Genomic DNA, 13535 nt, shown 5'->3' on the forward strand with positions numbered 1-13535 from the left:
GAGACATCTCAGTCGAGAAATTACCTATTTCAGTTTGGTCTGTGGGCATGTCTGCAGTTGTCTTAATAACGAATGTGGAAGGCCCAGCCCACTATGGGCAGCACTGCGCCGTCACAGGTGGTCTTCAGCTCTATAAGAAAAACATCCAAATAAGAGCCTCAGAGAAAGCCAGAGGCAGTGTTCCCCCATGTTCTCTGCAGCACCTTCTTGGCTATACGCTAGTTCCCTGTTAGAGGCAGTGTTGTGTGGAACGGGAAGCAGTCCTGCCTTCCTGCCTCGAGTTTCTGCCCTGACTTCCCTCAGTGATGGACTGAAACCTTGGTATGTAAGCCAAATAAATCCTTTCTTCCCCTAAGCTGCAATTGTATAAAGTGTTTTGGCACCAAAATTAAACTAGAATGGTGAGCAAACATGCTAGTTTGCCACATGTGAAATGTGCCCCAGTCAGCCTCAGAACAACCCAGTTCTGGATGATAAATAAAGGAATATCTTATGAACATCCATCCATACTTGGATGGAGACTCGTTCAAAGCACTATTGAAATAGTTCATGACAAGAATGAAGGAAAAGAGCAGACGTGGGCTGTAGCATATGCCAGGTGAATGAATAACCAAATCTAGTGCGGGGATTGTCCGCTGGCATCCCTGGCCTAGGGCCTTCACTAACCCTGGATGGGGAGGTGCTGAGGAGAGCAATCTGAATTCCTCTGCGAGCCTGTATGCACGCCATCAGTCTCCAATTGATGGGTGATAGATTCTCAAGTCAGCCAATGAACTCCATCCTTCTCGTACATTCTGGGTTGAAAACCTTGTAAGGGTTTAGAAAAATCACCATGGAAGTATATGGTTCAGGTGTCCTTGGAACTTTTTCCAGGGAGGAAGTAGCATAATCTTCATAAAGAACAGGTAAATAGGAGCATGGTCTCAACATTCTAACCTCTTTGTCATGCCAAACAGGTAGGGCAGGAATTCATACACAGCTCTGACACCTAATGGTTCATAGTTTGTATCTTCTGAATGTTGTTTCTACAGCTTTTTACACTGGTTTCTTCCTTAAGTTTGGAAGCATGCTAGCAAGTTTGTCCTAAACTCTGTCACAACCTTCTGATTCTCACGGACAAATGGTTTTTAGATGTATTCTTCCGTTTTATGCTCTGGAGATCTCCGAATCCTATTTACAAGGTCTAAGTAAGCCCCAAAGGCACAGATACCCAACCCAATTCGTAGCTCCTCACATTTTCTACTCTGTCTCCTTGACTAAGAGATTTGTACAACAACACCTATAATATATTGCAAGGGCAAACTTGTTGGAAGCGGTAAGGGAGAAAGCAAAGGCTCTGTGACCAGACACGTTTGCTGATGTGCAGATTTAAAACTAGTCACAGGTCTCTTTCCTATAAGATGTTTTTCTAGTGTTTAGTGTGTAAACAGGAGAGGGGGCACTAAGAGGCATCTCCCTCCCAGTTGATGACAGTACCCTTTTCAGTTCTGGCAGAGAACTTGGAATGATATGAATTTAAGGGGCATGATTTAGGAACTAAGGCTCTACTAGCCTTGGGGGAAACACACTGTTTCAGTGTTCACAACTAATACAGGTATAGTATTTGTTACATTGCTACCAGAAAGTCATTCTTTCAATTGCTGTGACACCTTCTTCTTTTGTTGTGTATGTGTATGTTTGCATGCACGTGCATGTGTATGTGTCAGTGCATGTACATAAGTAGGTAAAAAAAAAAATCAGTGTCAGGTGCCTTCCTCCATGCTCCACACTGTATTGACTGAGATAAGATCTTTGCTGGAGCTGGAGCTTATTGCTTCTGGATATTCTAGCTAGCCTGCTCCAAGTATCTCTGTTTTCCTATGTCTGGGATGGTAGGCTTCCCAGCTCTTTTGAGGGTCCTGGGGGATCTGAATGCTAGTCTTTACACTTGCAGAAAAAGTACATTGTACACTGAGCCATCTCCCTAGCCCCACTATGACACTTTAATACCACAGTTTATCACTAATGAAAAGATGAACATATTAAAATAGTCCATCGTCTTCTTTACCATTCCATGCATAAGGGTACTATTCTCTAGTACATTGTATCGACTTGTAAGTTAAGAACTGTTATTATTTCGACTTGTGCCACTCTCTAACTTTATTTTCAAAAACCCACAAATCTAAAACTCAAGGAGATTCATAAAAGGATTGCCTATTTTCAAAACCCCCCCCCCGACTGCACCTCTTGCACGCATGTGCAAAAGCAAACAAAACTCCCACGTACCAGACACAGCAATGGACATGCTTCTTCTTCCTCAAGGAGGATGAGATTTCTACTTGATTGCAGAGCAATGCACTGGAACTCAGTGGATTCCATCCAACCCTGCTGAGTCCCTTCGCTATGCCTTACGTACTTACACGATATGAGGAATGCCTGTGGCACAGACTCCAGGGCCTTACCAGGGTTATCCTTCATAAAGCTCAAGAAACACAAGCCACCAGGAGAATGCTTAACTGACAGTGTTATATTTGAATGTTCTCAGAGCCGTGTTGTAAGCTAAAATCACCCAGCATGCAACCCCTTGAACATCGTCCTCATATTGCTTGTCTCCTCACCGATAGAATGAGGCTAAGAGTCACAAGATGAAACTGCAAAATAAATTGGTAATTTCTTCCTATGCTGTGATTCTGTTCACATAACATTTACTAGAAATAGGATTCTTGTTAGTTTTTGTGTTCTCCCCCATTGTTTGAATTATTTTATGTAGTGTGTCTGGGTATGTGTCTGTCTGTATGTGTGAGTGTGTGTGTGTGTGTGTGTGTGTGTGTGTCTGTGTGTATTGCCAGAGGAGGACATCCAGTGTTCTGCTCTATCATTCTCTGCCTTATTCCTCTGCAGCAAAGTCTCTCTCTGAACTTGGAGTTGGGCCAGAAGCCATCAGTCCTCCTATCTTTGTCCCTGCTAGTGCTGGTATTACATGTGTGTTCGTCTTACGTTCCAGGAGGAATTGAATCTGGGTCTACATGTTTCCTCAGCAAACATTCTTCACTTCTTAGCCATTCTACAGCCCTCTGATTTTGAAATGACATTTGTTTATTTATGGGAGTGCACTGGTGTGCCAGTGGAGGTCAGAGGTCAGCTTATGGGAGTCAGTTCTCCTCTTCCACACTTGGGTCCCAGGAATTGCACTCAAGATGGCAGGCTTGGCAGCAAATACCCTTGCCTGCCGGGCCATCTCACCACCTTCAGTTATTTTTCTGACTGCTGTGTCTGGTTTTATGTGCCTATAGCCTAGACCATTCCAGCACGAGACGCCACTTTGAAGCCGGGAAAATAAAGTTATACTGGTTTTCCTAAAGCAACTTTCAAACTTTTTTTTTTTAAACTATAAAATAAGTGCAGTGAGGGAGAAAAGTTTACCAACTAAATAAATGTAAAGCTCTCTGGAAATGTTGAAAAACTAAGCAGACTAAATCTGGATTAGGCTGCACGATTATGCCAGGCTTCAAACAAGTGGTTACTCTGCTGTGACATCTATGGAGCAGTGCATCCATTGTTCTCTGGAATTTAATTCATTTTAAATTACTCATCCAAATGATAAACAGTGAGATGTGCCTCACTGTGGGGGGAAAAATCCAAGAATTGTTTTTATTGTAGCCACAACTGTTAGCTGGGAAGCTTTTCAGCCTGTTCTAATTAGGCCCCACTTACTGTCTTTCGAGAAACTGTTAGCTTCAGACATGCAGATAAAACCTTGCCAAGAGCAGGGATTGGGATTAATGATTTGCCCACTCTGGTGTGATAGCAAGCTTTGCAGAACTGTACACAGACGTCCCACAAAAGCAGAACAGCAGTTTTTTTTTTTTTTTTTACAAGGGAAAGTTTTATTTTCAAAACTAAAAGCAGCGTGGGAATTCTGTGCACTGTAAGATACAGTTTAATATGGGTATCAATATAGCCAATAAATTATTGTTTCTCTTCAAGGACTACTACATAAATGTTTGAATCCGAAACATTATAAATTGCCTATTGAAGGCTTTGCTATCATCATCTGGAAGCATAATAACCACACATTACAAAAATATCAATATATGACTCTCAGAAAACATATACATATACAAATATAAGAATTCATATTCCCTGTGTGTCACGTATTTGATATAAACCTCTGAAGCAAGTTTGGATCAGACAAAAATCGGAATTCTCCAAAAACTGAAAGTTTAACTTACTTGCCAAATAGGCCCTATTACCCCAAACACCAATATTTTAAAGTCTCTATGCAAAGGTATGCTTTCAGACTGCATAAATGCTATAATGCACACAACAGTTTTTAAAATAATATAGCCAATAGTTTTGCCATTTGAAGAATACTAGGTAAAAGATACTATGTGACACACACCACAAGAGTCAATGATAAAAAGGTAGCCTCTCCTACAATGAGTGCAAAAGGACCATCGGTGCTGGCAAGAAGACTCCTGTCACCCCTCCCTGCAATCCAGGTAGTTTCCTTTAATCCAATAGCAAATCTGGGCATATTTAAGAGGCGTGATTCTAACTGCCACATTGAAATCCTGTGGAGAGCCATTCATGTCCACCCACTGGTGCCCTGAAAAGATGCCGATAATTTTTCTTTCCCATTTCTGCTGGGGTCTCTTCCACATCCTCACATAGACCCCTGAACCACTGGCCCCGGGCTGGGCGTCACACTGCTGATAGAGAAGGTCGTAGGTCTCATCTTTGACATCACAGAAGCGGTACACCAAATTGCCGGGCCGGTCATTGTCATAACCAGAGAAGTGGATCCTGCCCCCCGGGAGCAGCTTTGCTGGAGGACTCACACCAATCTTCATGAACTTTCTTTTGTGGGGTTTCTTGAGTTCCAGCAGGGCGTAGTCATAATCCATGCCGATGTCATTGGCATTGCCCTTGATCCACCCCTTGGGCACATGGGTGCGCTTCACACGGATCCACTGAAACTTCATCTTATCTGGCATGGCTGGGCTCGAGCTGTTGTTCCCTCCGGCACCATCTTTATACTTGGGCTTCAGGAAGCCCACTCGGAGTTTCTGTGTCCCTTTCACATAGGTTTTCCCATCGTGTATGCAGTGGGCAGCAGTGAGGACGTGCTTCTCAGCCACCAGGGTGCCGGTGCAGCCAGTAGACAACTTCACCGATGTGGAGAAAGGATAGTTGAGCAGGAAGTCCTTCCCGAAAATGCTAAACCTGCCATCGTAACCGTAAATCTGCCTCTTCCTGCGAGATCTCCCTGTGCCCTCCGAGTCTCTGCCTTGTGCCCTGCCTTCACCACTGCTGAGGACGTAGATGCCCACTCGAGTCTCTGTGCGGCTGCCATTGGCGTAAAGGGTTTCATAGGAAAGGTACTGCTTGGCCTCTTCGTAGGTGGGCAGTGGTGTTCCCTTGTGACACTGGGGTCCACACGAGGAGGACACCTCCAATTTCGCTTTGGCGTCAAAGTCTGCCTTAGCTAAGTTGAGGGTAGACTGAGGCAAGACTACAGGGAGGCGGTAAGCCGGCCATGTGGGTTTCCACGGAACGGTGTAAGGACTCACCTGCATGAACACACAGAGCAGGACAAGAAGGATGAAGAGCCCTGGGATTCCAGCCATGCTGAGTGCTACTGTAGAAACAAAGACAAGGAGTCAGGAGGACAAAAGCTACACAGGTCATTTACTGCAGCCCGGCAGGGCACAGCCGCACGCTGGTCATGCTTCTAAGACTGGGAACATTCCTCAGGTTCCCAGCGAGAGAATCCCTCAGGTAATGGTCTCACTTACATGCAAGGACTTGCTTGACCTTAGGATCATTTCCACACCTCAGTCCCAAATGAAGCTGGTTTTTTTTTTTTTTTTTTCCTTCATGCTTAAGAAGTAAAGACCATGAGACATTACAGGGCCACATCTAGAAAATTTACCACTCTTCTGTGACCATATGGCCAGCACTCATTTTTTATGAGGTTTTTGAATGTTCTTTTTACTTGATTCTATATACCTTGTCCTCTCCTGTCTAGCTATCCACCCACTCCTGGCCCCTTTCCTTCCTTCTTATCTTATTCTATTACAATAAGTTCTTACATAATTTTCTGGGCAACATGCTCACTTAGATAATAAATCTAAATCAGACACTTTACTAGGCTCAAAGGCATCTGGGAGGGGTGGAGTCATACTAGAAATCTTATCATTCCTACATGATGCATGCATGCACTTGGAAGACGACATGAGAATTTTGCAGATCTTTGCTTTGAATTTGGAAAAAAAAAAAAAAGGCATTGTCTTTGATCCAACCTTCAGCAACTTGGGTGCATTTCACCCCAAATGTATTGAAATTTTATATTTTAGGGTGTGGCTGAAACAGCTGTTGGATCCTGAATAACCATCTTCATACACTTCACACTTCCATACAAGTAAATAATTGTAGATATTTGAATTATACTGCAAAATAAAGGGATCATTGTTCAAGATATGAAGTTTTAAACACTGTATCTAATAACCTTATGATTATTGCTGTTGATTATTTATTCAGGTGCCTGTATCTGTGTTTTCATCGTGTCTAATACCTTTCCCTTGAACCTATGCTAACATGTGAAAGTCATGGGGTGAATGCTCACTTTGCTGGAAGAATAAATTAATATTGCAATTCAGGAAATATAGTGCTTGATGCTGAATGGTGATTTCCAGGGATAGATATGCATAGATGGTGAGGTGGCGCAGACAAAGGGTATAAAGTTAGATGCAGAAAGTAAGAGGAGCAGGAGGGGTGTTCCACTGAGGGGAAGTGCGAAGTTGAAAAGACATTAGATATATTAGGAGACAGAGAAGGAGACACTCAGAAGGAACAGCATGCAAGAGCATGGGGGTGGGCAGCAGCGGTGTGAGTCAGCTCAGGAATTACATTCAGCTCAGCAGGGGTGGACAGAGAGGGTAGAGGCAGCAGGTAATGAGCCTGAGCCCGTGGTAGAGCACTGTGTGTACTAAATGCAAGAGTACAAATTGTATCCTGAAAGATGTATTTAAAGCCTTGGTCAATCGTCCCTGGAGAAAAACGATTACAAAGAGGGTTGGAAGTGCTTTCACCATTGCTTAAGCATCAGTGGGCTCTGGCTGGCTCCAAATCTTCCGGTTCAGCTGACTCAGTGGGTAGGGTAATTCATTCACAATCAGGCATCCCAGAGTGGAATGGGAGGGGTATTTCTCAAGAGTCCAGCTAAGGGAACAAAGCCTCCACAAGAGGAAACAGTGCTTTCTTTATTTTTACTCCCCCTTGTAAGGTACTGGCAACTTCTGAGTGCCTTGTGCTTGCTTTATGTGATCTTACCTCACTTACCTGAGCAAGCCAAGCCATGTTCCTAATATCCACACACTAAAATGTGTGTTCTGTCCCCTCTGCTAGCTCTTTTGCCCCATTGCCTTGAACTCTACTTCTGCTAAGAATAATAGAAATGGAGAAATGAAGCAATGAGATCCTTAAATTTTCATTTCCTCAGTATTTCCTATGTCCTCAAAATTCAACTTCTTTCCATCTTTCTAAATAGAAAAGATCTTGGGTATTCAGGGAATATTTGGGTACTTGGGGGTGGAAAAGCATTAAGTTGTTTCCCTACGTCTGTGAAATCATGGAGTAAATGTGTATTTGTATGTGCTTGTTGGGTACAATAATGTCAGGACTAATGCTTCAAAGTGACCAGGGAAGGTATGGTGATGCTAACAGAGTCCAGCTTACAATGGAGAGCTAAGACATGTAGTGATGATAACACTTTGGGAGATGTGTAGAGCATGGTCTCAGTCTGACTATACCAGGACCCAGCTATACTGAGGACCCAGCTCTTGAGCTCATCTTTGGTGTGAACAGCCTTTGCTCCATAGTAATTCCCACTTTGACTAGCCACTCCACTCACACCAGAATCCCTGTCAAATGGGATCTATTAAAGAAATCAGATGTCTCCCTCGAAGACCGCGACATATCTATCCTCTCTTTGCTTGACTAATGTGAAAAACATTAATTCTGTTACGCACAATGCATCAAGTTTTACTTCATCTTGTCTCAAGGAGACACAGAATCCAGAGGCCTAAGCTGTCAAGTGTTCTTGTTTTTAAAATATGTGTGGGTGAGCATAGGATCTAAGACAGGACCATGCTACACTTATTGTAAGACACATATAATACTTTCAGTAGACAAGAAAAACCGGAGTGCTAAGATATGCTAATATCAGAACATGAAACTATGAATTCTAAACTTGTAACAAGTGCATAACTGGATAGAGTCTGAGTTATCAACTGTACCAAACTTGTCCTGCTGTCTATAGCTTTATCCATCTATTTAAAAATGGAACAGTTTGTTGACAAGGGTGTCAGGAAAGAGAATGTCAAGAAAACTCTGAAACCACTGCAAACACATTTTTAAAAATCCAACCAGGAACTTCGCTTTAATGAACTAATCCTCTTCTCAGCAGAATTAAACCCTCTTTCCAAATGTTTCGCCTGTACAGCAAATCCCCGTTTATTTAAAGAATACTTTCTAAGGTTCCAAAGTACACCCCATTTCACAAGTGCCAACATGCCATCCCCCCCCCCTTAGTCTGTGTTTAAAAAAGAAGTAACGTCTTTAAAAACCAGTCAAGTGAGTGGCACTGCATGGATGGGTACCCAGTTTTCCTTGGATTGTGGGTGCTGGGTAATCAGTCAGCTTGGCTCCTGTCCTGATAGCCTCTCTGTATAGATGGTCAAATGTACTCCTTGGCAAAATGGTAGATGTCTACATGCCAAGAACTTTGGAGATCACTTACAAATGAAAGAATGCTTAAAGGGTCTACTAAATGATAGGCTATTACCAATTCAGATTGCTTACAACTTAAGTTCTGATCACGTAGCCAAGAGTCAGGGAGAAGTTGGCCAACTATGGGAAAGACTGTTATCCACTTAAGGAAAAACACAGCTTTCTTTGTGTAAGATCAAATTTGGGGGTACTTTGGAAGCCCTATTTTCTCTTTGCTAGAAACAAGGCTTAGAAGTTTCCAGTACTGTTGGACTGTATTAATTGATATGATAAGACAATCTTCATTCTACATTTTCCTTAAGGTTTCTATGAGCCTCTGAAAGTTAAAACTTTAATCCAAACACAGAAAGGGATATACACTTCAAGAAATTAGTGCAGAACTTTTTTCCAAATTGATTGGGAATAGCTGGTGAGCAATTGAGATGTAAAACTAAATGTGAAGTCCTCATGTGGACTTAAACTGGCATCTGGCTATTAAAGTTATAAGCATCCAAAGTAATTTGCTCTGTCATCCTATTTAAAGTGATTTATACATAGACCTTCAGGGATGTAAACAGATGTAACATAGACAATTTTAATCTCTCAGCTAGAAACATGATGCATGTGCTGCTTAACTTTAAATCCTGTAATATTTAAAAGTGGATCATCTTGTTCTTGTAGAGCTGTTTGGAAAACCAACATCTTTTGAAAAGAATGAAGATTTCCAAACCTTATCTTTCTTATAGCTAAATCTGGATGAAAAAAATGTTAGTTCTGTCACATTCCATTTCTAGGAATGAACCTTTGCAGGATACAGCTTCCTCATGCACGTAAACTATCTTCTAAGCTTTCCAACTAAATGTTTTTATGAATTACTTCATCCAATGGCAAAGCAAAATGGAGAAGCAAGGTGAGCAGCTATTTTTTTTTTCATCATGCTTAGTAATAGAGAAACTGCACTTCTTTTCTAGCTTTGACTATCTGACTCACAAGAAAACTACACACTCCCTGCCAAGGTTGTAAATATTAGCCACTGTCTAGCTATCTAGTGCATCAAAATATTTACACTTTACAAACATACTTCATAAGCCTAATAAAAGTTTTATGGTAGAGGGAATTTGCACATTATCAGATGTGCCAATGACAATAACCTTCCTAGGGACTGAGGACTAGGGACTGGAGTATTGAGATTAACTTTTGTGATTCTCTATAGGGCAGCCTTCAAAACTGTTAACAACTTGGTTCTCCTTATGGGGACAATGCTTGAAGGAATGATTTAACTCCTAGAAGCAAGCAATTGATACAAGAGAACATCTAGTTTTTCAGACATCTATTGTCTATCCTACAAAGTATGGTTTCAGGTAAGAAAGTACGTGAAGGTGGTGCTCATGCTGGACACCAGTTGGAAGAGCAACAAAGGGTCCTCCATGAAATCTGTAGCCAGGGACACTGAACAATGAGGCTTTGCTAATTCCCCAAGCAAATGCCTACAAATGAACAAAGCTCTGTGAATACACTGAAGCCAAGCTTGCTCTCATTTTCCAGAGTCACATAACCCCTTAAAGCAAGACAGAGCCAGTCACAGGAGAGCTTAAGAATGATGGTCTTGTAGGGAAATGGGAGGGGACTTAAGAAGCCCAGCAAATCAAGTACGATCTCATGGTCACACAGAGCTTAACTTCTCTATCAGGTTTTAGGCAAAATGAGCCATCCTAGTAGTCCCAAGACCACCTAGCAGCAGAACAATTATAGAGTGCAGAGAGCTGTCAGTGGTGAGACCATGAGAAACGAAATCCCTGGAGCTATTTGGAATTATGCATGAATAATGCCTGGTGCATTAACTCCTAAAACATCCATGGGAGGGATGCTCAGGAGAACCTGAGACTATTAACACCGCAGACCTGGGCCAACAATGTTCTCAGACACACTAATGGGCACTTTGGCACTTAGGCCACAGGCAGAAAAATATACCTACATCCACTGTCTACCTGAATAGACATCAGTGAGACAGAAATGAAATCCATATTAATTACCTTGGAAGATTGCTTTCTTCCAAGGTCAGAGAAAAGCGTGACAAGCTGCCTATTGCCTGTTTATAATAATGGAAAATACAAGTGAAAGATTTATTCATATGTTTATGACACACTCAGAAAAAAAAAATGAATGTAGTGCCTTCAACAGAATCCTCAGTTTCTTTATCCCATCCCCAACATAGTTCTAAGAGACTCTTTAAAAATGTTCACTAAATAACACAGGCTAGCCTCAAGTTCACTGGCCTTCCCCAGCCTTCCAAGTGTTGGGATTCACAGGCATGCACTACTGTACCTCACTCCTAGAAGACTCCTAGAAAGACAGGTAATAGCTCTTTTAAACACTTTCCCGCCTGAAACAATGTCTTAACAATATCCCGATACTAATTTGCAATAGGGATTTTGGAAAAACCTAACTTCAACTATAAAACCAAACCCTTCCCACAGAGCCTGGTGAGGCTATCTTAGTATTGACCTATCTGTCCCTAAGGCATTCGCTAGGACCCCACAAGTTCACCTACAAGACCTGGGAGCAGCATTTTCTATATTAACCAAGATTCTGAATAATCTGGAACTTTCCTCATGCCACAGGCTGTTTCTAAATTCTCGTGGATGTCACCCAATGGACAATAAAACAAACAGGATTCTAATCAAGAGGCTTTTCTCGAGGGATGCTCTGCGGGAGGTGGGAGGAAGAACCAGTTCCATTTCAGGAGGGGGGTGGTCTTGCTCCATCTAAACATGTCCTCTCTTAAAAGTTCTAGGGAAGGACAAATCTTTTCTTTCAGTTAGCAATTTGTGATAAATGGCCTCACGCTGAAGAAATATTTGCTCCCAACAACTGTTGATAGGTTTAGTGTGCAGAGCGAAGTCGGCACCAAGCACAGACCAAGCAAACACCAACTTGTGTTTGCTGACTTTTTCTTGCTTGCTAAGGTGTGTTCATAATCACGTGCCAGGTTAAAAATTAATGCTCAGAGCATAATGAAGTCAGATACAGTAGGCGCAAAACTCAAAGAAAGAAAATGGTAGAGGTTACGGTGTGTGTTCGTGGGGGAGAGCCTACCTTGACCTCTCCAGGGACACCTTGCCAGACACATCTCCACTTGACCCCTAGACAGCACCTTGCATCCAAGACAGCGCTTTCAAAACCTTCTTTCCCCATCCACTTTACAAGAGACTCTGAGTGAATCCAAACGCCCTACACAGAGCGTGTCCGGGGAGGGAGGCTCTTTCAGGCTCTTGTCTGTGCGGAGGCCACGGCAAACTTTCCGGTGTCTCCCGCAGCCCGCAGCCACCCCACCCCGCGCGCACCCGACCCTTTGTCCCGCTCCGGCATACTCCTGGTCCCTCGGACCCAGCCCGAGACTCCGGGTCCCCGCATTGCACTCACCCGCGTGGAGCAGCCCGCCGGGACCGCGGGCGTGCGTCGCTTAGACAGGTGTGGGCGCCCGGAGGACGCGCGCGGCTCCCATGCCTGCTCCGCAAAGTGGTCGAGTGCGAGCCTGAGGTCCAGCAGCGCCTACAGCACCCGGTCCGCCCCCCATCCCCTCCCCTTCGCCTCCCTGGCCCTCCCGCCCCGCCCCCAGTCGCGAGCGGCGCAGCCCGCCCGCCGTCGCCTCCCCTTCCCCTAGTCGCCTGCCTCCAGCCAGCTTCACCCTGCTATTCAGAGGTCCGGGACCCTCGGGCCCCGCGCAGGTGGGTCTCCGCAGCGCTTCATCACCAGCGGGTCCCTGGACTCGATGCCCCTGCACCGTGTCCGATGGACGGATCCTACCAGTGACTCTCCCACTCTCCCACTCTCGACAACTCACACCAAGTTCTAGGGGTCTGCATTGCCCACCTTAGTTCCTCCTCCAGCGCTTCTAGAGTGTACCTCAGTTTGTGATCCAGAGGCAGGCTACCGAGGTTGCAGGCCCTATCATACATAGAGCAGTTCAGCCTCTATCATACTGGGTCCCAGAGCACAGCAAGGGATCGCTGACTTGGCAGCTTCCCAGGGGTTGGCTGGTGACGCCCCTGGCCTGGTCTTTACTGGGGCACCAGGGCACCAGCTGGTGGAGCCACCTCCTAGCTTATGGTGCCTGCTTCCCTAAGTCACTGAAGAAGTCCATACCTGGGGGTCTTCTCTGAGTCAGCCTGGTGACCTCACTATTAAATATCTAGTGCTAGAGTCTTAGTGGTCTTTCCCCCACACATCCATTTCTGTGATCCAACCCTTCATACAGGTCATGGAGATGAAAAGGGTGGAGCTGTGGATTTCCCCTAAGGATGGGAGGACTGGAGAGAGGCCTAATCTTGCTAGCAGTTAGACAGCTCCTGAACGGTAGGACCAGATTTTGCAAAGAGGTCGTTTTCTTCTTCTTCTTCTTTCTCCTGTCAATCCCAGAGTAGCTTTCCTTTTTTCCTGTCAAATCCTGCCCACAGAAAGGGAGGGCCTGACATCCTATTCCACACCAGGATGTTAGTGACATGTCCAGTGAGCTAGTGTTTGCCTTGCCTTTAACTAGGAAAGCCCTGAACACATTGTTGAGTAGTGTTTCTCAAACATAAAGGAAACGAGTATTGTCCACCACGTTAAAGGCAAAACCTTCTTAGGTCCCTCCTGTCTTAGCTTACATTTTCTTTTTAAACACTCCATTAATGTGAGTGTATACATAAAGCTAGGTAAAAACTTAAACATTTGAGCAACTCAAGAACAAAACTCAAACAGATAGAATACAAAAGTTATCTTCCAGAGCAGTACAATTTAGG

General features: G+C 43.9%; 1 protein-coding gene across 3 annotated transcripts; it reads right to left on the reverse strand.

Annotated features, from left to right (window-relative positions):
- Nucleotides 1-3671: 3671 nt before the first annotated feature.
- On the reverse strand, nucleotides 3672-12702 carry Prss23 (serine protease 23). Of its 3 annotated transcripts, none has more exons than XM_029532998.1 (2): nucleotides 12625-12702; nucleotides 3672-5620 (listed from the first exon to the last, which is right to left on the reverse strand). In XM_029532998.1, the coding sequence occupies exon 2, from the start codon at nucleotides 5607-5609 to the stop codon at nucleotides 4461-4463; it is 1149 nt and encodes a 382-aa protein (XP_029388858.1). In that variant the 5' UTR covers nucleotides 5610-5620; nucleotides 12625-12702; the 3' UTR covers nucleotides 3672-4460. The 3 variants fall into 3 exon arrangements, with proteins under 3 accessions (XP_029388858.1, XP_029388862.1, XP_021060383.1); XM_029533002.1 differs by lacking the exon at nucleotides 12625-12702 and adding an exon at nucleotides 12175-12279 and having other exon boundaries at nucleotides 3672-5617; XM_021204724.2 differs by lacking the exon at nucleotides 12625-12702 and adding an exon at nucleotides 12175-12288 and having other exon boundaries at nucleotides 3673-5620.
- Between the last annotated feature and the right edge of the window lie 833 nt (nucleotides 12703-13535).

Source organism: Mus pahari, chromosome 1 (assembly GCF_900095145.1).
Source record: "Mus pahari chromosome 1, PAHARI_EIJ_v1.1, whole genome shotgun sequence".
Lineage (NCBI taxonomy): Eukaryota > Metazoa > Chordata > Mammalia > Rodentia > Muridae > Mus > Mus pahari.